Source organism: Glandiceps talaboti, chromosome 13 (assembly GCF_964340395.1).
Source record: "Glandiceps talaboti chromosome 13, keGlaTala1.1, whole genome shotgun sequence".
NCBI classification, from domain to species: domain Eukaryota; kingdom Metazoa; phylum Hemichordata; class Enteropneusta; family Spengelidae; genus Glandiceps; species Glandiceps talaboti.
The window spans coordinates 8,067,991-8,092,431 of NC_135561.1; the positions used below are offsets into that span (position 1 = coordinate 8,067,991).

Consider the following 24,441-nt stretch of genomic DNA (forward strand, 5'->3'; position numbering starts at 1 on the left):
GCACGGGCGAATGTGGTGGAGCAAGCTACACCAGCTCCCCCTTCGCAGGGTGTAAGTGTGCCCGGTCAAAGTTTGAGGGGTTCGTTGCCACCCGCACGACTGAGAGCGTACGATTCACATTTCCACTTGGATCGTATCCTGTCAGCCTGGCGGACTGGCCAGCGTCGCCCCTCTAATTCTGATGAGGTAGTCTCGGCACCCTCAGTACCCAAACCAAAACATATGGTAGAGGTATTGGGTGGTGTCGAGGTTTACTGTGACCCCGGGTCATACCCAACTCTGCCTTCCGCCAACAACCGTTGGAAGGTAGCGGTTGGAATACATCCAAAGCATGCCGGTAGGGTGGCACCCCAGTCATTACATCGACTGAGGGAACTGGTCCGATCGCCCCATGTGGCAGCTCTAGGGGAGGTCGGATTAGACTGGTCCGTAGCCCAAAAAAAATGGCAGGATCAGGAAGTCGTCCTATGCCAGGCATTGCAAATGTGCACCCCAGGGAAACCCTTGGTTTTACACCTCCGGGGAGCAAGCAGTGATGTATGTGCGGCAGGACCAAGCCAGAGGGCCCTACAATTAGTTAGGACCCACTGTGACTTGGCCCAACCCATACACCTGCACTGTTTCCTGGGCTCACCAGCATTGGTGAGGCAGTGGACTGAGGCGTTCCCTCACTGCTACTTTGGTTATACAGCCATGGTAAGTAGATTCTCCCCCCTTCAGAAGGAAGCCCTCAGGGTGGTGCCGGGGAATCGCCTCCTCATAGAGACTGATTCGCCATACCTCCCTGTACCGGGTAACCCAAGGCTAAACACTCCTATCTATATTGGAGATGTGGCCGCCTTGGTAGCCGACTGCCGTGGGATCACACTTGCACAAGTGCTAGATCTCACGGTAAGGAACACCAGGCACCTGTATGGCTTCTAGAACGAGGGTAGCCTTTCTATTCCACCAGTGGGGAAAGTTGGGCTGTGGCAGCAAATAGGCGAATAGGGAACATCCAGAATTCCAACACCCTGGGCTGACCGATTAAAATTAGTAGGGGCATGGCAAAGAAAAAAAAGAAGAGAATATATATATATATATATATATATATAAAAGTTAAAATAGAATGGGATGGTGTCGGAGGAACAATTTCCCCCCCTCCCCAGTTGGGCCTTTTTCATTAGGACGGGGGAGAGTGTGGTATTTGCCGACTACTGTCCTGCTGACAGTCCACAGGCCCCTGTGCAGCTGTCAGCCAGGTGGCGGATGGCGCCCTCTGTGCCAGAAGTCACAATGCCATCCGGATCGGCAAATACCGGCACTCGAAGGACAGACAGCAAAGTGAAAACAAGTAAGTAATTACGCTCCGTGTGATATATTTATGTGTGGCAATTTTAGTGTGTAAATTGGTGTGACTAAATATATTGGTTGGGCTACAAGCCGTGCTGTTCAAAGTAACTTTACCCTAAAGGGAAATTACTTCAATGGTGGTACGTAAAAAAGTCAACAAAATGTGGCTAAAAATTCATTACATTTATCAGAAAAAAAGTTAGCATAATGTTTGCGAACAAAACCAACTTTCTTTAACAAAGAATTATGAGTCTATATGTTATAAAGAAAGCATTATATTTTAAATAAAGCTTTTAGTAATCTTGTTTCTGATTTCTAACTGTAACACACAATATAGAAGGTTTTTGCTGTCAAAGTCTGTTTGGTACCAATGCATCCATGGTGATGACCTCGACAGTCAAGGTCAGAGGTCATCAAGAATACTGTCAAGGTCATCATCCACAGTAAACTCTACCCTGTTATTCATACATGGCTTTATTGTATCAGGTTTTGGTTGGTTTTGATTTCTATAATTCACTGGTCTCTTGCTGTTGGCAATAAAAGCAGCTGATTCAACAGCCTGAAAATTATCATCATGAAGTTTTCCAGTTTGTACTACTACACTATCTGTTCTTGTTGTTGCCGTTGTTGTTGTTGTTGTTGTTGTTGGTCTCGTTGTTGTTGTTGTTGTTGTTGTTGTTGTTGTTGTTGTTGTTGCTGCACCATGACAATCTTCTGACAACATGTGTGACTTTCCAACACCAGTAAACATGTCCCATTTTGAGGTGTGGTCTACATTTCTTGGATTAAAACTCTGTTCAAAATTTGATATGTTATTTTCCCTGACAGAATCAACCTGATTCTGTGAAATGAGACCATCGGCATTGACTGAGTCCTGAACACTGGATTGTAACTGTGAATCAATGTCCAATCTGTCATCTTCTTCTTCATCATCCTCATCAGCATTATCTGGTGCCAGGAAATCATTCCACTTTGAGGATGGTTTGACCTGTTCTCTGTTGTACACTCTCTGTGGTTTATCAGTACGACTATATGCATTCATGGCAGTGGTGTTTGTGATGGTAGTAGGTTTCTCAACAACCAAATCACTGTCGTCAACATTTGTTAGTTTACGTTTTGAAACCATACTTTGGCTTGTTGTGAATGGATCACTTTCTGCATTTAATCTGTTTGTAGATATTTGGCACTCAGTATCTATTTCTTCCTGTAAATGACACAAAATAGGAGTTCAGTTAATGTTTAAGTCAAAAACAATCCATTTTAGTATTCTATATTTGTAACTCTCCTTTTGGCATTGAATAACACATGTACCAGGCAATACTATAGCCTAATTGTTTTAATAATGCCCTTGCCCAGGCCATCAGCTTGGTGATCATCAAAATCTTGGCAAAGCATGCCAGCCCTTTGGTAGGCAATAAATTGTGATAGTGCCCTCACTGGCACATGCCAGCCCTTTGGTAGGCAAAAAATTGTGATCCTGCCCTCACTGGCACTTGGGATTGTTTAATGAAAGTACATCACATTTTACTTTTTCTGTTGTATTGTATGCTGATCTCCTAACTTCTCCTCTCTGTCTCTTCCTATCCTGTCTCCAACTCTCCCGAGAATATGTTCCATGTGATTCCCATTTCCTGGAAAAATTTGGGAAAATGTACAGTTAGTCTTTCTTACATTATAAGTATTAGTACCAATACTGTTTGCAATGTAATTCAATGGAGAACACACATCAAATCTGTGCAATAATTTTCTGTATCTTGTCCTGGCACACTTTGCTCAAATATGGCAAGTGGTGCACTCATTCATATCCATTCATTTAGTGATCTCTGGCTTTGATCTTTTTTCAATATCTATATTTTTTAGTGTAAAATAATGTTTCACTTTCAATTTATGTGTTTATGTGATTCAAATGATGTTTCTGTGCCAGTTTAATGCTGCATAGGGTACATGATAAAACTGTTAGGGACTAGATTACATATGTGTTTTACAGACCTGAAAAGTATGGCTTATCTGCTCTCTTAAAGTCAGGCCCTTCCGATGTACAACCTTGGTGCACAAAACCCATATCCCAGCCATTTCAAGATTACAATAGATCACCTAGAAAATCCCATGTATCTCAGTGATCAATTTGAATGAGTTGTACACCAAACTAGAGATCTTACATCTCTGTCTTGACTTCAAAAAAGCTAGGAAATAGTTTCCATATGGCAGACACTTGAGTAATTTGATCTAGTTTTTATTTTCAATCACAATAATCCCTGAGATGTATTCTTTCCTACAGCATAACCTAGACAGTCATCATTGACTATCTAATCTTGTGTTTCTATCCGACAATGGATCAGTTGCTAGGTTATTACGTATCTACCGACCTTCTCTTCCACTCCTTTCTTCTTTCTCTTTCACTGTCTTTAAATTCTTGTCTCTCTGTAGTACACAACAGTTCCTCATCTCCCTTCCCATGGTAACCAGTATCCTCATCTTGGTCAGTACTATCAATAAATTGACCCCACTTTGACCCCTCAGAGGTCATTTCTGGTAATGGTTCTGGTGCACCCTGCTCAATAAAATGACCAACGGGAATTATATTTATGACAGTAGAAACCAAGCAGTCAGCTAAGTAAGATAGACACAGACTAAAACTATTGTCACAACATCATTAGCTCTATTTGTTTGCTTGTTTTACCATGCTTTTAAGTATATTGTACGTACAGCGCTTTCGGATATCAATGAATAGTAGAAAATAAATAAAAACTTTAATCATTGGATTAACTATACTCCAACACAGTAGGGTGATATTTCTTATGACTTCCATGATCTTGCAATGTATATTTTTGGCGACTTCTAGTATGTACACTACATTGATTACAGGGTGATTATATATGCATAACTATTTGCTATCACCCACTTGTGTAATCTACAACATTGGACAAAATAGTTATAGTTTGCATTAGCTTAAATTTGTAAGCCTAAAGGTTGGTTTCTGCAGTAGTAATTCATACATATATGACATACATATGAAAACATGGCAAAACTACTGATGGTACCAGAATTAAAGGGATATTTAGATATATGTTCTGTTGCCACAATAATCTAAGATGGATAAATCACAATATATATATGTGTGTGTGTGTGTGTGTGTGTGATTTAAAAATAGAACCATTATTACAGTTTTACCTTTTAAAAGTGGCCATATAGATGAGAAATAAGTATTTCTTTGGATTTTTAATTTACTAATTAAACAACTTTATGATGTATTGTTTATGATGGTTTTCTACTTGAAAAAACAATGTCAAACAATACTGACAAAGCCAGTGTTTGTAATTCATCAATTGCAAAATACTGTAAAAAAAAAAAAAAAAAAAAAAAGGGGTAAAACTATGTTAGGAAGTCTATGAGAACAAGTTTTGCAGAGTTTTTTCACAATTATTGAGTTAAAAACATGAGCTTGATCTATATTAATTCATATTATTCATAAAGTAGAAAAGTATATTGTAAACTTATTTCATGAATGAAAAATTCAAAATAAATACAGATTTCTCATCCATATGGCCACTTTAAAATATCACCATTTTGTGAATTACATCTACCTGATAATCTTCTCCAAGAAGCGAATTGTCAGTAATTTCCAGATCATCTTGACTTTGAATTTGACTCTGATTCCATACACTATCTTGTCCTTGCTCCTCAAGTTCTCCTCTCATCAAGTTAAGTTTCTGGACATGTTTTCTACAATCAGATCCTGTGCCTTGACCGTAAATCTGTGGAGATTTGAAAAATATGATGAATATCAATAAAATAATTTATCTTTGAAGCAAACTGACAGAAAATCAATATTACGTTTCATTAAGTCTACTTTAAGCAGTGGACATGCCATCTTATAAAGAAAAGGGTATATGATGAATTAGTTTGTAAGATATGTTGTGTCGCTCTGGCCTCACCGACCTCCTCTCTCCCCGACTAGTCACAGACTAGATGATTGATACTGCAAATTTGGAAAGGCAAACATACTATACATTCAAACAAAAGTCCATGACATGTCATATATCAATAAATGTTTAAATTTTGACATTTCTGTACTCATTTATTGCAAATATAACCTACGCTATACTACTCATGTGAAGTAGTACAAGTTTTACTTCTTGATCAAAGTTCATTACAACATGTAAATCACACTTATATACCTTGCCACTCCATTGCTTTACCTTGGGCTATCACAGTTAACCTAAATTATTTTACCTTTGGAGAGGAAACCATCAGGGTTCGTGGTAAGATTTGGTTTAAAACCCTTGGTGAGTTCACTATTTAATCATATTTAGGCTCCAAAAACAAAAAATACACAACAAAAACCAAAATTTTGAATTTAGAACTACATAAGGTTGTTGTTGAGTTCATAGCTCACTTCCCAGTCTTCAAACTGGACTAAGAATCTATAAGTGCTTCGTCCAAGGGTAGGACATTGTGTTACAAGAGTTGCCTTGTACCTGAAGTATCAAACATCTGCAATTTATCTCACTGATGTCACTTATTGAAGTTGTGAGTGAAATTTACGACACAGGTTAGATTCTACACTATTATGTAAGGATTGAACCAAGGATTATGGAAGTATTTAGTGAAAAAAAAAGTCTTGGTTATAACTTCCTTCTACACTTGTGCATATGCTTTTGTATATTCAGCTCTGGTGGTTAGATTGAAAACAATAATCTGATATATTTGTAATAGACATTGCTCGTTGCTTTATCATTACCGCTACATGTTGTATCACAATTATGTATGGTTACTAACGAATAGACTGTAATATATCGCCGTGTCAGTGCAGTAAGGTCATAACTGACATATCATTTATGACCTTATGAAGGCTTATTGCACTGACGCAATCACTATAACCATAACACTGTCTCATTGGGCTAATGTTGTGACTACGTGTATTGGTTGATTTAAGTGTCGATCCTCTAAAGTAAATCTGACATGTACCATGTACTGACATAAAGCAAATCCTGTGTACACCACAATTTGGTGTTCCCCAAGCTATGTGGTACATATGTGACTCACAACAAACCCCTCTTATCAATATTTGACACACATCAAAAATGTTAACTAGTAGAGGGCACCCAAAGTACGCAGATGTCACAGACTCACTGACTCAGTCTACCTTCCACAAGCAGAAGGATTCTGGTTGATGAATTTCCCTAATTTCATTCATCAAAAATATATGAAATTATGGTTAAATTCATCACACAGAATAAATTCTGCACATTTGCAAAAATTTCTCTGATTCAGACTTTAAAACATTTGGCATTGATAGCAGAATGATTTGTGGGTAAGGATATATGGTTCGAAGAACAAACAGTGCAATCCATGGTTGATATTTGACAGACTGAAACAGTCATCATAACATTGCTCCACCCCATCTGTCTGATCAGCCAATGTGTGAGGGCGCCCTAACATGGTGCATCAACAGACTGATATTGACTATGTCCTCTCAACACACGATTAGTGGAATGAGTTCAGAATTCAAAGGTGAAATTAGATGACTATTCGATGAACTGAGAGCTAAACCAAAGACCCTTTCGTGTCGGGTCTATGCCTAAACTTTGTTTCTTATCTACATGCAGATTTTGATGAAGATTAACCATGTTGAAATACAGGACCCAGACTGGAGAATTTATCTTGAGAAGTTTCAGAGACACAGATACACAAGAAGTAAAAACATTGTACTGGGCTGTAAATTTTGAATACCTTTTTGACCTATTTAAAAACCAGCTTTACTACTTCAGAGTATGGGCAAGCATCTTAACTGGTATGGTACTATCCTGGTGGTTGTGGGCGTCACCCTATGTTACCACTTTTGTTGCCATGGTAATGACACTGGGTGTATACTTATCTTGTATTGTTGAAAAAAGAAGACAAATGTCTATCCGTTTTCAGACTGACTTGAAGGATATTAAGAAGTATTACATCGATAATCCAAGGAATCACTTCTGGGTTGCTGAACACAATGGGAAAGTAGTTGGCATAGTCGGTATCCAGGAAGATCATGTGGATTCCACTAAAGCAGAGTTGCTTTCACTGGGTGTAGAACAGGAATATCGGAAACTAGGATTGGGAAGTAAACTGATGGATATTGTGGAAGACTTTGCTACTCAAAATGGCTACCGTGAACTGTGGCTAGAAACTGTCCCAATGTTGAAATCTGCCATGAAACTCTACGATAAGAAACAATACAGACTTGTCAAGATGAAGAGTATAAATATGCTATTTGGTCGCTTAGAGGTACTTTATTATTCAAAGATTTTGAAAAGACCAAAAAAAACAGAAAAACTAACTTCTCATTACTTGTAAGGATTTAGTGGTATAATTCAGTGAAAAATCATTAATGTAAACATTAAAGTTGCCATGGTTGTAACTGCCACATCTTTGTAACTGTAACATGCTTCCTCTTACTGTAGTCTAGCTGCTAGACCTTTCAGGATATTCCGCTTACTTTAAAAGCAACCAAAGGTTGCCACTGAGGGCGCTAGCCCTGTGTGCCCAGACAGTGGTACACGTCATTCAGCTTTATTTGACAACCCGAAAAGTGCAGATCCAAGGTCCTACTACAAGACTACCTCTTCTTGTTGTATGACTGAAAGGTGCATATCCTCCAAAACCTCCAGTTACAACTGTTGTAATTCTGTATTAGAATTCTAGCAAAATTTGGTTATTGTTTGTATATATCAGTGAATATTGCTCTAAATTCATCTTTTCAAGTACATCAACTTTACAGTCTTCCTTTGAACACTACTACTATGGGTGTATATCAAACGACGATGCTGAGTTTTAAAAAGTTGTATTTTTTATGCTTAGGGTACCTAGAAAAGTCATTTTTATCAACCCTGCATCACATCATGTGAATTTTTCAAAACTAGAATTATATAGATATTGGCAAGTCTGCCTTAGAAGATGACTACTACTGTACACTGCAGTGAGGTATTGTGGGAACTAAACACTGCTAGGAGCTTACAAAGTCTGAACAATGCTGAGACCAGCTGTAAGAACAAAAACAATCCTAACAGTCTTTATTTCCCATAACGCCCCAGTTTGCTTTTTTATGCGAGTCCATTTTATTTCATTTCATTTAAATTTTACAGGAGACACTTTACATGCACAGAGAGAAATTGTTTTGATAAAAAGATTTTTGCAGCCACCCCCTCCCACTTTCAAAAAAAATTCATGCCCCCCCCCCCCCCCCCCCCCGTACCCAAGAATTTGATACATATTTTAATGTGTAATTATACAGCAAACAACCGCTTCTAGGGTTTAATTTGGTTCAAATCATGAGCAAAATACTTTGCCCCACCCCCACCTTTCCGACAATCAGAATTTTTTATGACCCTCAATTGTTTGAACCCTCAATTTTTATTTCAAATAAAGTTTATTTATTACTATCATAACAATCATTTTTGCTGACTGTCTTTTCTGTTTTCCTATTTCCTAGTCATCACTGTCTTATCAGATTTTACCAACTTTTACAGTAATTAGTGTACAGCTATTTGCCCAAATCTCCACTGTCTATGGTATGGATAGTAGATATTTAAACTGGTTAGGGCTTAGACTCACTGCCAGACACATGGCTATCATCCCTAATCTGTTTATGTATGCCGAGCAGCGCAGCCGTGAAAAGACAGGGACTTATCGGGACAAGTCCCTCTCTTCTCGTGGCTGCGCCACTCGGCATACATACAAAGCATAGGGACGATCGTCACGACATTTTCTCCACACATTTTACAGTTCCATTTTTTGCTCTTCTTCACTTGATGAACTTGGAAAACGCTACACTGATAACATCTCAACACAAGGAATTCTTGCCCCATTCTAATGATTGCATAAAAAAAGAAAATACAAAATTCAGCCAATTGTAAGTTGTAGGCTGTTATGGCTGTGAATGAATTCGTCCAAAGGTACTACTACTACTACTACTACTAGTAAGAAGGTGAACCATAAACCGCAGGTCCTAAGGGTGAACGAATGGCTGCGGACGTACAAAACGTCGACGGGACAAGACTAACAAACACGACTAACTTGTAGTACGCTAGTCCTGCTTGCCTACGGAGTAATCCGGGACTCAATTCTGGCAATATTGTCAGTAATATAGATCCGTGCACCGTCTGTGAGCAGGGTAGTAGCACGCTATCAATATCATCAGGGTGCACGGTGCGGCGGTGGTTGGCCAGAGCAAATCTCAGGCTACTAATAAAGAGTGCAAAAGGCTACAATCAAGTTCAGACCCCTTTTTAGTGGCCTGAGAATCAAGCATGCAAGAAGTGTGTAAACAAACGTTACCTGTAAAAATTAACACCTACTCCACTAAATCATAGACATTGTCTCTGACTGAATCCAAACCGCAATCACCAACTTCCTGTTTACAGCCCCCAGCACTGGAATTTGGCGCGTCGGTGTGAAATCTTCCAATCGGCTGCGGGTGGAAGATACTATTTCGACCGGTGGGGAAGGTGCAATGTTGGTGCACAGAAATATCTTCGTATATAGACCATTGAAATACACCTTGTTTCTTTATAAAACTATATGATCGTATTGAAATATATCATTTTGACAAAATCATATGAAATGCTAGGAATCATAAGCAAAATAAAAAAGGAAACTGTCAACTCACGAGTTCTCGTCACCCTTTCATTGGTTAGTATTACGTTTTGTTTATATATTGCTTTGCGCATACACAATGCGCAGAGAAAATAAGAACTGTAGCTCGACAACAGTGAACTTGACAGAACCGGAGGTAAGTGCTGTATTCGGAGACTTTTTGCGAAATATTTCTCGCGCAAAGCGTATTACAAGAGTACTCAAGATGATTTCATTCATATCATTTTGGGAAAGTAACGTGAATTTCAGGATTTACATCCAGCGCTGAAAGAAAGTTCGACAAAAAAGAGGGGTGTACAACTTTCATGCCGAGTCAGCGTTTCTGATCCAGATCCCTTTAAATCTAACCAACATCTTCTCACCAATTTGTCGTCTTTTTACCAATTTTCAATCTAATTTGTAACTTTATCCGATCGTTCAAATAACACTCTTAAGGATGTCACCTGGTGTAATCAGAATGAGGTTTGTGTGATGTCGGGTTCGACTTGAAGACAACAACTTCTTCTTTGCTGGGGGTCCGTTGACATGGCGTGGTGGCTTCTTCTTCCAAGATGTTTTCGCACGTCTTTATAGAAATATTTTGTTTTCTTGAATGGTTTTCAGAAGACCAGTCACACACATCATTATTTCTTGGAGAAAGCATGGTTTACTGTAGAGAAAACTGAACAAATTTGAGAACGGATTGAAGGAACGTGACTTCGAAAGTTGGTTCTCGAAATTTCACGTGCATATGGCCGCCCGGTTGGGTTATGTCGTCGGTTCGCGCCGTTACAGATCACTGCAATTTGTAAAGCGAGGTCTTTCCATGATACACTAACTATTCATGAGGTGATGTCCCTTCTAAACGATTAATATATTTATTTCCGAATTCGTCATATACATGGAAAGCGTGTTACCAATACAAGCCTAAAGATGAAGAGTCGTTCGAAACCGCTCACCCCATACTTGTTACTCATAATACTTGGTGTAGTAGTACTACTACGACGAGTAGATGTTTTTTCTCTGGTAACTTAACTGGTCGTTTCGGCCCTAGACGTGTCGACCCTGTACCCAAGAACAAGATGGGTTAGCGTTAGTTTTATGAAAGAATGACCACAACATTTAATTAGTAGTGCTGATGTCATATATATATATCACATTTTCTCTAGCCAGTGTATACAACACTGAATGACTGGCTCAAATATTAAAAACTCATATCATTTCAGATTTGTGTTATCCGAGTTATTAGAGAGTTACTATTAGAGTGTGTACAAAGAAGAGGTACAAGACAGATTCCATCTCTTAAAGGTATGAGTAACGATGGACGTTTGGAAAAGCTTAAAGTTGCCTACCTTAGCATATAGAAGACTCAGAGGAGACATGATGGAGACATATAAAATCTTGAATGGATGCTGGGACAGATCAATTGCTAACTTTCCAATACTCTACACATCAGATAGAACCCGTGGGCACTCCCTCAATCTCTCAAAACAGCATACACAACTGGATATCAAAAAATACTCCTTCACAAACTGCATCCTTGGAACTCGCTATCAAACAATACAGTTATAGCACCAACTATTAACTCATTTAAACAGCGCCTGGACAATTAGTGGAAAAACCTAGATATCAAATATAATTACAAGACTAAATTCAAGCAGAGTAGAAATCCGGACCAGACGGATCTGAACATATAGGCTGGAAAGCCTGCGTTCAGAATACACCTAAGTAAACCTAAGTAGTAATTCGTAAATCATGGAAGTAGTCCTGTCTGCAAACAGAGGAAGTCAGGGAGTGCATTCTGATGTTTTCCCTATTGATAACATTATAATAGTGAAAGCTCTTCTACCAGCTGAATCAGCAACTGAATACAGTGGTTAAGTTGAGTGTGTTTTTACATCATACCCAATAAAAGTACAAGATCAACTTGGTGTTTTCACCAAGTAAATCTCATAGGTAGTATCATTACGTTATTTGGCGAATACTTATTTCAACATGTCACATCATTTTTATCAACATGTGTTTTCTCGACAGATACTACAAAAGGACTAAACATAAAACAATGTTTTGTAGACAGACAAATTATCATACAATTGCAACATCTGAGGATTTAGATCCCGAGGAAGTACTGCCATGTCCGTACGATATATCACACAGAATACGACGAAAGAGGTTTCCACACCATATAATGAAGTGTAAAAGAGTAAGTTGAGGTTTGCTGTGCTTTCTATTTATATCATAATATAAGGGAAGATCGCACAAAGTTACAAAAACTTGAATAAGCGAACATCGTAATCGTTTGTTTAGGATAAAACCCCCTTAGGGCCCTCTAATATAAACGAACATTCACAAGTGTGACATCACACGTTTGTGTACAGTATAAACCATGATGTAAAATGAAGTGGTCACATTGCTATGATCGGTGCAATGGAGAAATCATGGTAAACATGAATTTCCAACCTTGTGAACCTGTTTACTAAGGTGATGGTAAACACATCAAAGTACTACCGGAAACCCAGCACTGGATGTCACATTATAAGTAAATTTTTTATCAACTTATCAATATGTCAGTAATAAATGCAGAAGCTGTTATTACTGAAGGCATGACATTTTTCCAATTTTTGGTTAAAAGTGCGACAATCGCAACTTAAATGTATATAGTAAACAACACAGCAATCATGCAATGTCCCATGGCAAAGATGCTCAATAAAAGTACAAGATCAACTTGATGTTTCTTTGAAATCACGAGTAATTGGAGGTGATGTGAATCATGAAATAACTTCCAGAACCCATAGTTTTAAGGAAATGTCTCTACTTTCTAGGGTGGTGTTGTAAAACAATGTATGTTTTAGAGCGCAGACTGATTCACCATTGTCTAAGACTCTTTAATTGTATTGAATTTTTGAAAGTAATTTAGTGAAAGTCGTGTTAAACGTGTTAATGTATGTGCTGTATATCAAGAATCCTGATTTTACATTTTGCATAGAATTTTCCATTGGTGGTCTTGGATACATGTCCTTTCAATGCCCGTCACCTGGTGCCAAAACACGAACTAAGACACCACATGTCTATCTGTCCAGGGAAGACAGCACTTGAACAGGACCTCGTTCGTCTTCAGGGCCAAAGTGAAGAAGGGGCTTATTTCAAAGGCAACACTGATGTTCCATCATATCATAACCCAGAGTTTCAAATGCCATCACCTACTGAGAATTGGGATCTTGGTAAGTTCTACAACACCTTTGGTTGAGGCTAGAATGAAGCAAAGTGAAATAGAAATCTAGAAATATCAAAAATTCAAATGTGTTGAAATATTAAAAGATGGAATAAAGAGATGACTAGTTATTATTAAGTTGTAATATTGATGGTTTTTAATCATTGGCAAATTTGATTTTAGAATCTGTACAGAAATAAAGTTGAAACCACCACCCAATGTAGGCTTCGATCCGGATCAGATTCAATACAAATTAACCACAAGTATGGCCAGGTAAATTGAATCAGATCCGGATTACATTTTGCAATGTGGACAGGTTTGATAATAATGGCCTTACAACATGGATTCCTGGCAGTGGAATATGTGCACTAACTAGTACATCTAAAATACCATTCTAGCTTCACAAACAAGGTCATGTTCGTTGTTTCAACAGAGGCTGAAGAAAACCATGCAATGTATCCAACAGATAACAGGTGGCATAATGGTTACATGGCAACCAAGTAAGTAGTCCAATCTGTAACTGTGTGTATAAGTAGAATATGTTGTATAACTTAGTATATCCAAAATGGTGATCCACTGTAGTGGAACTTTGTAATCAACATGTATAGGATAAAGGTGGGGGGGGGTGGGGGGGTTACGGTAGTTTGATATGCAAATGTTGCAAATATGTGGTCAGTGCATCATCGGTATATTGGGGAGGGATTGAAATTTAGCCAGCCATTGTTCAACTAATCTCAGTAAGACGTTTTCTCATGAAATGGAAAATTGTAGCAACTTAGCTCTAAAGATAGATCCGAATCAACTGACTTGGAAAATAAATTGTTGCGTTGTGTGGTTTAGTTTCTACATCAGTATTTGAAATCAGAGTATGAATGAATGAATAAATAAATAAATAGATATATATACAAAATTAAAAATACAAGTGTAGATTGTGATTGATGATTCTCCATTTACCAACCATGAAATGTATTAGTAAGTCACGACTATCATGTCATATCCAGTTACGAAAAGTAAAAAGTTGTGGCTTCAGCAAATAAAATTATAAGAAGTCTATTAGTTTACCTAAAAGGTTTTTGTACACTGACACCATTTGTGAAAAATGTAATACTTGTATAAAATTTAGAAAAATAATCTGAGAAAAGTGTACATAGAGAACTCACCATGCATTGTGTCTCTCTCAGTGAACTGATGACACCCGCAGAACGAAAACATCACAACATGAGACTGAAAGAAGAGGCTCTCAGAAGGGTATCTGGCAGGTGAGTTTCATTCCGTCTTCTCAACTGTCTCACATACAGAGGGGAAGTGTTGATTGGGGAAAATGGAAGTCAATAGCACCTTTGTATGTGTACCTATGCAATCCAAACATATAAACGTGGAAATTCTCACTCGACTTATTTTTGCTAAGTTCGCTTGAAAACAAAAATGTAAAAATAAGTAGTGACTAAAATGCCTTCTTGTCCATGAACACAATGTACCTGTCTGGTAATTAGTAAAAATTGGTCTTTGAAAACTAGCTGAAGACTGTAAAATCACTAAATTTTGTAGTCGTGAAAATATCTTGGTTTACAATATATCCTGTACAGTTGATCTTCAGGGGTTTATTCTCACCTTAGACCTGCTAGTCAGATGCAACCAAGTGAACTGTTTGAGCTACAGACATCCATCGATCTAACAGACTATCACCCTATCAATTGATACTTACAATACAATGTTTAGAAGTCTGTTTGTCGTCATCTACTAATGATTTCTGGCCTGATCTTTTTCACAACATCAATGTCTGACCTATTAGGTTATTTCATAAATGGCCGCTTTGAAGTAACAATAATTATAAATTATAAATTGTTAGGCTACATCACTACCATACAATGTATCTCCTTTAGCACAAAAGTCTAAGAACTCTAGTAGTAACACAAGCAAAGAACATTATATACATATGTACATACACGCGGATGCACACACACACACACACACACACACTTTATATATACACACACACATTTGTCTTTCAGTTACACAGATCAAGTCTCTACAGAGTGTGTAAAGCTGGTAAAATTTGCACAGATTTGTATGAATGTATCTTGTATCATAAGGGATAGGGAACCCACTAAATGACTAGGTACTGGGGTCAGTTTTTAAGTTGATATGTTGTGTGAAGTGTTGTCATACTTACTGCTGATCCTTTCAAACTAATAGACCCAGTGTACCAGAGGAAGGAGACCCTGACTATGAAAATTACATCCGGGAGCAGGAGCTTGAGGCCCAATTCATACAAGAAACAAAAGATAAACCACTGAGGAAACCAAGAGAACCACCCAGGGTACTACAACAACAAAATGGCATAGATAACGGTAAGTACAATAACACTAATAATGAAAACTGGATGCTCTCATTAAAATCATCTCAAAGAGTTTGCATAAATTCTGACTAGCATCATCAAATCAGTAAATGTGAGATACACATGATAGTACTGTGGAATCTGAGCTTTCAGCTAACTAATATAGACACAAACACAAACTAAAACTTTTGTTGTAACATGTTGGTAAAAGCTATTCAATAGTTTCATTGTACTTTCAGTAGGGTGGCGTTTGTGATAGCAAGTTTCTCATGGTGGCCACACAATGCACATTTTTGGGACTTATAGCATAAATTTAATTTGTATTTTCATCAACATTTACCAGTTGAGTTGAGTCATCAGTTAGAATGTAAAACAGTGGACCAACTATACAGTAAATACACATTTGCGTTCAAGATAGGGAGTCAGCTATAGTAGGATGAGACTCCCTAGCACAAACCTCATTTGTAACTGCAAATTTTTCTATATGTGTCCAGTGTGCAAACTCTTGCATTGAACAACTGCAAATACTCTGGAAACTCTTTACTGTAAAACTTGTTCCTTCATTAATAGATTACTATCAGCTGTCTCAGACATATATTGTGTGAATCATAAAATGTTGACCAGTTACTTACCATCTTGTATGGTTGGAAAAAGATTGCAAAGCTACGTGATTTACAATGTACTATTTGAAAATTTTGTCTCAGAAAGTAGTAGTGATTAGCAGTGTGCCCTCTAATGATAGACAAATGTTGTTGTTGTGAGTCTAAATGATAACACTATGATTTCTTGTGAGTCACCACATAGTAAGAGATAGGAGAAAAACAAATCTTGGTACATCTCTAGAAATTGTGTGCATCAGTGGTGCGTCAAATTGGCTTAGAGGGCATACTATTGATAACTTTACTTACTGCCTGTAGCGATGCTCATGATAGTTTGTCGTTTTGTTAACTTCACAGGACATCCAAAGATAGCAGCAAATATATTTGGTCCAGAAGTAAAACCAGATGATCATCATGGTCCCGTCCCAAGTGAGGATATGTTTATGAAAGCATCTAGAAATATAGCAAGTGTATACAACCAGTCTGGTAAAACCTCTAATAGTGTACTAGGTCAAGCAGCTAAAGCTACAGCAACAAGTGCCTACCTAGAAGAGATCAACAGAATACATCCTCTAGCTATTATGCCTTCACCAACAACTCAAGGAGGACTTCTAAGAATAGCTCCAGGATTTGAAACCACTCCTAACCTACCATACTCCATGCCTGCCACACAGATGCCTGTACCAAATGCTGTTGTGTCATCTCTAAGTGCTGTAGCTGCTGCACTTTGTAATAACAGTATACCACAGATATCACCAGTTTCCAAGTTAGTGGATGAGGCAAGTGGACAATTGGTTGTGAGTCAAACCAATAGTGTCAGAAACCAAGGTGTTTCACCATTCCTGGATGTCCCTGTTGGATTAGGGCGTGGTAGAGGTCGGGGGATTATGGATCTGCTAGCAGAGAAGAAGCCAGGTTCAAGCATGAACAATCAAGGTCCTGTGAAGAAGAAAGCTGCAAGGAATGGAGGACTTCAACAAGAGTGGCCAACACCTGCAGAATCAACGAATGGCGTCACAACCGCACCACAATTCCAAGACATGCAAAATGGTACTCATCACAACCAGACAGTTTCCATGCCAACAACATCTCAGGCAAGACCTCCTCTACCACCAGGTGAGTAACCATATTCTGTATCCAGGATACCAGAATATTGAAGAAAAGTGTCATCACCATGAAATCCTTTGGCCCAAACTACACACACACATACACACACATGCATGCATACATTAATTCTGAATGTGAGGTATTGACTGTTATATATAAATTAAATATATATCTGTATGTTTAAACTTAAAGTGAAGCAATTGGAAACTGAATAATAGTCCCGTCTCAACTCAAAACGTACCAATATTCTGAGTAGCTTTTGTCCTGTTAACAGAGCATCCTCAGGTTAGCAAATAATGTATATGAATGAATGTGTGTGTGTGTGTGTGTGTGTGTGTGTGTGCCTCATTAAAATTTAGATAGTGTAATCCTAAGAGTGATTTTGATATTTTGTGTCTTTTTGTTTTACTTTCAGGAGTAGTATCTGCTATACAACCATCTGGAGAAACTAAGCAGTCTGGGGTATGTTTGTTGTCAACCTGCCAGGCATTCTGTGATCATTTCAAGACTGTCAGAGTATTTTCTACAAAGTACTGACATTTTAATTAGAGACATTTGACATGTAGGTGATGTGCTATCAAGGAAAGCCACTGTCTTGGGTGCAAGATAAACAGGTGTAGTTGATATTGTGGGGAGTTGACCATTGAAAGAGAAGAAATTTGAAGACACTTAAGCCCATGGTTGATTAGAATGTCTGGCAGTGCTATATAATAATTCTAGCTTATCCTGATGATAGCACTATTAGCAAGATCATGGAGTCATTCTCACTTTTCGCTGTGAAGTTTATTTGCAGTAATACAGATTCTATTCAGTTCATGTGTGCCATATCTAGTATAAGTAGGTGTAGAGAGGGAAACATCCATCTTTCAACACCATCATGAATTCAACAAATCTGTTTTATTTAACTACAGGATGCAACAGAAGCAAAGAGACAGAAGAAGGTTCATAAACTAAATAAGAAGTTAAGACAGGTGAGAAACCCAACTTTTGAGCAAACCTGGATTAATTGCCCCAACTGTAGATTTTCATGATTTACTTAGTGAGGTGACTTTAACATTCAAAAAAGAAATTCCTCTTTTTCAAACATCGGTGATTGCTGAAAAAATTGGCAAGTTGTGAAAATACCTTTTCAGCCACCAACCTAGCCATTGACTGTTACTTCATATGTAAACCAGTTAGTAGTGTAATAGCATACTACTAGATGGCTTAGTGTTGAAAATCAGTTGAGATCCTGACAAGAAAATATGGATACCTTAATAATAGGGTAAGAACTAGGATGTTGTCATTCAAGAATGACCCCAGGCAGTGAAGTTAGCAACAGTGTGTTCTAAATTGTGAGATACTAGTATATAACGTCACATCAGTGCAGTAAGGGCGTATCTGGTATGCAATTGTGTTGGCAGATATGGCCTTACTGCACTGACGCAACGATATATCAATTCATTTGATATAGACAAATGTTTATGTAAATGAAGATTTGTATAAGTTGGTTAAACTTTGGTTTGTATATCTTGCTATATTTATATTAGTCATTTGTGTGTATTCAAAATTGGCCTCACTATTTACAGTAGTATATGTGTCACATTTCTGTGTGAGAATGCAAATAGTAATATCAGAACCTAAACAAAGGATAGAGGTGATGCCAGGCATACATCAGTCTACCAAACTTGTTTTACTGTATTCAACTTCACTTCCTCGAACTATAGTTTAATTATTTTATTTTTCTAGATCAACTCATTGGAAGAGAAACAGAAGGCTGGTGTTAAAATGAATGAAGAGGAGGTAAGAATTGGTTTCTATGGAAACTAAGAATTGGTTTCCATGGCAACAATACACATCTTGAGTGGTTCTCTACAGTGGTTCTCTACTTGTATGTTTTGATTATCTCAGTGACCTCCATTTTCTGACTTAATCAGAAATATGCAGTCATTATTTGTGATTGTCTGGAAAGAAACATAGACTCTGATACCAAGTTATCATAAAAAAATAAATTTCTGCAATCTGGAATTACCATGTATCCTGTAGTAGTTTATGTGAAGAAACCTGATTGGCAGTAATGTTTACAAAGTTCTCATCAGACAAGAATCCAATGGGTGGGTAGTCAGAGATATTTATTTTTCCCAGTTTTCATACAACAAGTTTAATTAATAGATTGATTGATTGATTGATTGGTTAGCATTACCTTGTACAATATTAGAATAAAGCAGAATTGAGTATGTCATTATCCATGACATTTGTCTTTTTCAGATGCAGAAAATTTTAAAGAAGGAACGCATAGTTGAGAAGTTAGCCAAGTTAACGTAAGTGTGTTTTTATCAATGCTGTCTTTTGTGATACTGTATGAAAACATTGTCAAATGTGTAGCATTCTATATTATGGTTCGGTAAAAAAGCAGTGACCTTGATAAGTTCTGTAATGTTACATATAGTCTGGATGCCAACTTGTGAGTGATGATATAAATCGTAACTATACTGTATAGGAACTAGACTGTATTATATCTTACAGTATATGATGTCATATACATGCGTTTTACAAAACTGTAGTATTTCTAATTCTATTTCTAACCTTCTAGGGGACATAACAAAGATTGGCTAGTATCACTATTTTATATGCAACAACTGGAGAGATAGATTGACTCGGCTGTATTTGGTATGAAATGGTCAGATATAAATATTACAACATTCAACAAATCCCTTTCGCTTTCTTAAAATTTCTTCTTTTCGTTATTTAGAGTTAAGCTTGTACAAGTTTTTTTCTCTTTTATTGTTTGCAGAGTTAAGTTTCTAATTTTTTTGTTCTTTACAGAGTTTAATTTCTATAAGTTAACCTTAAAAATACCTGTTTTGATAGTTTTCATTTGAGTATACATGATCAATGTGCCCTCTAAGCCAATTTGACATGCCCCTGAGACACACACAGTTTCTAGGGACGCATAAAAATTTGGTGTTCCCCTAACTATGTAGTGACTCACAAGAGATGCCAGTTTTTCTCATTTTGACTCAAAACAACCAAATTTGGATATCATTAGAGGGCATACTGTACATGATAATTGACTTATATAAAGTTTTTATTTCAACAGCTAACGGGACAATCAGATTACACCGATATTTCTGTCAATTAGAAGTTGACACATAAATCAGCATGTGTTTCACAATATTTTCTCTTGACAAAGTAACATGGGTAATAAACAGTCCACAGGTGTGTGGGCACCATTTTACTCAAATTGCAAACCAACAAACAAACAAACACAAAAACTTCAACAGTTTGATTGCGTATCGGGTCAACTGATCTCAACTCATATTGGTGAAACTATACTCCCCTTGCCTTCCTTCTTAGAATAAACTTCATACAATGACATCTGAATTTTCCCATTATTTAATGATATTTAATAGAGTTTGATGAATTTCATAGCAAGATTTCTGATGGTGCTCTGTTATTGTAATAGTACAGGCTGAAATTTTGAAAAAGGTCTTGACACTATCACCCATGTTGATTGTTTTGTGAAACTTTGAAAAGGTCTTGACACTCGCCCATGTTACTTGTGTCATGAACTTTTGAAAATGTCTTGACACTATCACCCATGTTACTTGTTTTGTGATAATCATTTTCTTTTCAGTTTGTAATTTTTTACAGCCTTGTTTTATAAAGTTAATGTTTCAATGTTCAATTTTGGTTTGTATTTCCTTCAAAGCTATGGATTAAATGTAGCTTTATATAGTGCATGTTGAAATACTATATAGTATAGTATATGATTTCTAAGCTAAATGGATGAAATCATTGGTATTTTTAGTACAGTCACTCTTCTCGTACGTCACATTCTTAGATTTAGTGAAGTGATTCAGATACTCAGTGACTGTGCCCAGACACAACCCTCTCCATTATGTAATTGTCTGAGCGAGTGCTCACCCCCACTTTGTGAAAAGGTTACAATGAGAGCACCTAGGCGCTACTGTGGGTCAGTGACGTGCCTAACCCCACTTTGTTAAAAAGTGACAATGAGAGCACCTAGGCGCTACTGTGGGTCAGTATGGTATACAGCACATAGACTACTAAACATTGTATTTAGATAGCCCACTTTATGAGGTCTGTTAGACAATGGAAACAAATAGAAAACTTGTATCTGAAACAGTTCATTGACTTGACCATTAAAATCTCACTACCACATGTACACATTAATTTTGAGTCCTAAGTCAACACTATTTATATACCTTTTACAATTTCAAACTTATCATAAAATCTTTTTCATCCCATTGTATTGAAAACATTTTCCTTGTTTTGACAGATTAGGAGATGACTCTGGAGATGACATTTGAAGAAGAAAATAGAACACTGTAAAACCTCATTTCAGATTGTGAGATTAGGAGATGACCTGAGAGAAGATTTGTGAAGAAGAAAATAGACAACTTTAAAACATCGTTTTTATCCAAGATTGGTGCTATAATTGTTTTTTTAATTTGATAAAATTTGTTGTGATAATAAAGTAGATGATAGATCCGTGTATGTATGAGTCAAGATATTATGTTATGACATTGGTGTGCTATGTGACAAGTTAACTGTAATATACATTGCTACTTACATTCCATGAAATCAATCTATAGAACAACTTACAATTTGTGATTGTAGTAGTAATCCTTTGCTTATAGACATGTTCCCAGTTTCAAAATGCATATCTCCCCATACAACGTCATGTGTTCTGCACATGCAGGGGGATAGCAACATGGTTGAATAGGCAACTGGATAGTCATTCAGCAAATGAACACCTATTGTTAGCATGGACTAGCATATGGATAAACATTTTTAAAAAATGTACAGTTGGGCTATGGCGCTATTGGCGGTATTTTTTATAACCAAATGATAACTTAGCCATGTTGGTGAAATTTTTGTTCTGCCTGACATTGTTTTGTGTTGGGTCTATTGATTTTAATTGTTTTGATTGTAATTTGATATACATATATAAAAAGATGGAAATTCAGGTAGTGTACAAATTCGGGGTAAGTAGTATTCATTGATGGTTGCAAAATGTCACACAAGCTCAATAGATAAACTGCATTCATTTACACCCCTCCCCTTCTCAACAAATGTTTACAAGTGTGACATTTACATTTGCTCAGGGTGGTAGTAGTCATTTATTTGTTTACACAATCTCAATAGATGAATTCCCTTCATTTACGCAAATGCCCCTCCCCTAGGGCCCCTCCCACTAAACAAACTTTGTGCAACATTGATGTTTGATGTGAACCATGGTGAAACTTGTGATGGTTACACCCCTACGATTGATACAATGTAAAATACTAAACAGAAACCTAGCACTGTATATCCCCCCCCCCCCCCATATATATATAACAAAGTTTGGTTCTTGAGCTTGTGAGACAATGACATCATGCAAGATAGTCCCTAAAATCAGTACTAGTATTTAACACCTCTTAGTGTATCTCACTAGTCTGGATATAGACAAGTGAAGAATTTTAATATACTGTATGATTTTGCAACCTGTGATAGTTTGATACACACAACTGTCCCTTCAAACAAATAATTTGTCCCAGCCCTCGTTTTTGCCCACAGTTGTTGTCCATTGTTATTGTTGCTGTTATATATACCCTCATAAGGTGTACGTAAGGGGGTGATAGTGGTGGTGGTGGTGGTGATGACGATGACGATGACAATGACGACAGATGATGATGATAGTGGTGGTGGTGGTGGTGGCATTGGTGACAGTATCAATGACACTGTTAATAAAGTTGACAATGATCATATTAATCAGTGTTCTCAACTTTCTACTTATGAGACTGTAGTCACTGATAAACTGGTGTATTGAAGTATACCAAGTGTGTAAATACCACACTAGAAATCAAGCACACGCTTGAAGTTTGTCTATAGCGCCATCTAGAGGCTAACTTTGATTTGGGAAGATGGACTAAAGAATATTATAGTCAGTCCCAAGTAATCCTATGCTCAGATTTGGTAATAATTCTGGATGAAAAGATATTTAATATCATTTTTGTGTCAGTTTAAAGCGCAGTTCTATGATGGCTTTGTTTTCCAAGGTGGTAATACTGAGGACAAGGGTATAAATTCCCTTTGTCATTACCTCCTAAGTTTACTTTTTGAAATTTTGTTGTGGCCACACAAGCACTGTGAATTACTAGTATATACAATGCACCACTTTAACTGGTTTTGGATTAGAGAGAATATTGCTTTAAAGGGAAATGCAACCAGAAAAGAGAGTCATTTTCATAAACTTTTGATTCTGGAGAGTCATTTCATGATTTAACATTACTCTGTGGCATGATCATAAACAGCGTCATCTATCATGAGTGAACAAGTCGAATATTCTCAGCTTATCAACAGCGCCCTCTATCATGAATAAACAAGACTGACAGCAGTTGAAAGCTGTCAGCTTATTAAAAGTATGTTGTGTGTATTGGTTAAAATATTAGTACTCGTGGGAGTCATGATGGGTGAATGGTTAGAGTGGCCAGCTTGGAATCTGCAGGTTGCAGGTTCGAGCTCCATGGCTGCCGTTTGTTTCTGAGTGGCTAAAGTCCTAGGGCAAGATTTGAACCACGAGTGTACTTCAGTCCACCCAGCTGTATAATTGGGGACCTGGTAGGATAGAGGTTGCAATGTGAATGCTTTAACCCTATGCGTTTATAAAGGCTGCAGTGGATTGTATGCTCTCCAGGGAGGTGATTAAGTATAAAGGGCCTCTGTGCCGCTATAGATCCGTACCATGGGGTAATAATTGTAAAGTGCTTTGAGCACAGAGTGGGAAAGCACTATATAAAAACTAACATTAGTGTTATTATTATTATTATTATTATTATTATTATTATTATTACTCATAACATCACAAGTTTCATAAGATTGACAAGAAAAACCACATTTGAAATTAGCATACATGTATACGCATTAGGTGAGCAATAATTATTTGTGACTATCTGAAGATAATAAGTACTTAGGACTCGTTAATTGTATTGTTCATCCAATTTATTTTCAGTGAGTGAGTGGCATACCCTACTTTGTAAGAACTAGTGATATTGTTGAGTGTTTGAGTTAGGTATAATGTTGTAAACCCATTGATAGGATATGTTTGTTATATTACTTTGAATCATTTACATTTTGATTTTTTTCAGATATTGGATATGTCTATTCAGAAAAGAAATAAATTGTTCCATTAATTAAACTTGAATCTTTCCAGTCATGTCAGTAGTTAGTTTGCTGTCAGATTACACTAAGTCACA

At 37.2% G+C, this 24,441-nt stretch overlaps 3 protein-coding genes across 5 annotated transcripts; 2 read left to right on the forward strand and 1 right to left on the reverse strand.

Annotated features, from left to right (window-relative positions):
- Positions 1 to 1,735: 1,735 nt before the first annotated feature.
- On the reverse strand, positions 1,736 to 9,702 carry LOC144445032 (uncharacterized). The gene is made up of 5 exons (XM_078134582.1): positions 9,649 to 9,702; positions 4,917 to 5,087; positions 3,699 to 3,883; positions 2,861 to 2,963; positions 1,736 to 2,536 (listed from the first exon to the last, which is right to left on the reverse strand). The coding sequence occupies exons 2-5, from the start codon at positions 5,028 to 5,030 to the stop codon at positions 1,736 to 1,738; spliced, it is 1,203 nt and encodes a 400-aa protein (XP_077990708.1). The 5' UTR covers positions 5,031 to 5,087; positions 9,649 to 9,702.
- On the forward strand, positions 6,961 to 7,668 carry LOC144445033 (putative N-acetyltransferase camello). Its single transcript, XM_078134583.1, has one exon. The coding sequence runs from the start codon at positions 6,961 to 6,963 to the stop codon at positions 7,666 to 7,668; it is 708 nt and encodes a 235-aa protein (XP_077990709.1).
- A 339-nt stretch (positions 9,703 to 10,041) lies between the features above and the next one.
- Positions 10,042 to 23,083, forward strand: LOC144445137 (uncharacterized). Of its 3 annotated transcripts, XM_078134698.1 has the most exons (14): positions 10,042 to 10,102; positions 11,172 to 11,253; positions 11,980 to 12,148; positions 12,932 to 13,166; positions 13,590 to 13,656; positions 14,338 to 14,415; positions 15,353 to 15,507; positions 16,451 to 17,209; positions 17,616 to 17,662; positions 18,112 to 18,171; positions 18,929 to 18,982; positions 19,448 to 19,500; positions 19,773 to 19,849; positions 21,483 to 23,083. In XM_078134698.1, exons 3-13 carry the CDS (start codon positions 12,008 to 12,010, stop codon positions 19,828 to 19,830), a joined length of 1,707 nt encoding a protein of 568 aa, XP_077990824.1. In that variant the 5' UTR covers positions 10,042 to 10,102; positions 11,172 to 11,253; positions 11,980 to 12,007; the 3' UTR covers positions 19,831 to 19,849; positions 21,483 to 23,083. The 3 variants fall into 3 exon arrangements, with proteins under 3 accessions (XP_077990824.1, XP_077990826.1, XP_077990825.1); XM_078134700.1 differs by lacking the exon at positions 19,773 to 19,849; XM_078134699.1 differs by lacking the exon at positions 11,172 to 11,253 and having other exon boundaries at positions 10,063 to 10,102.
- Positions 23,084 to 24,441: the final 1,358 nt, after the last annotated feature.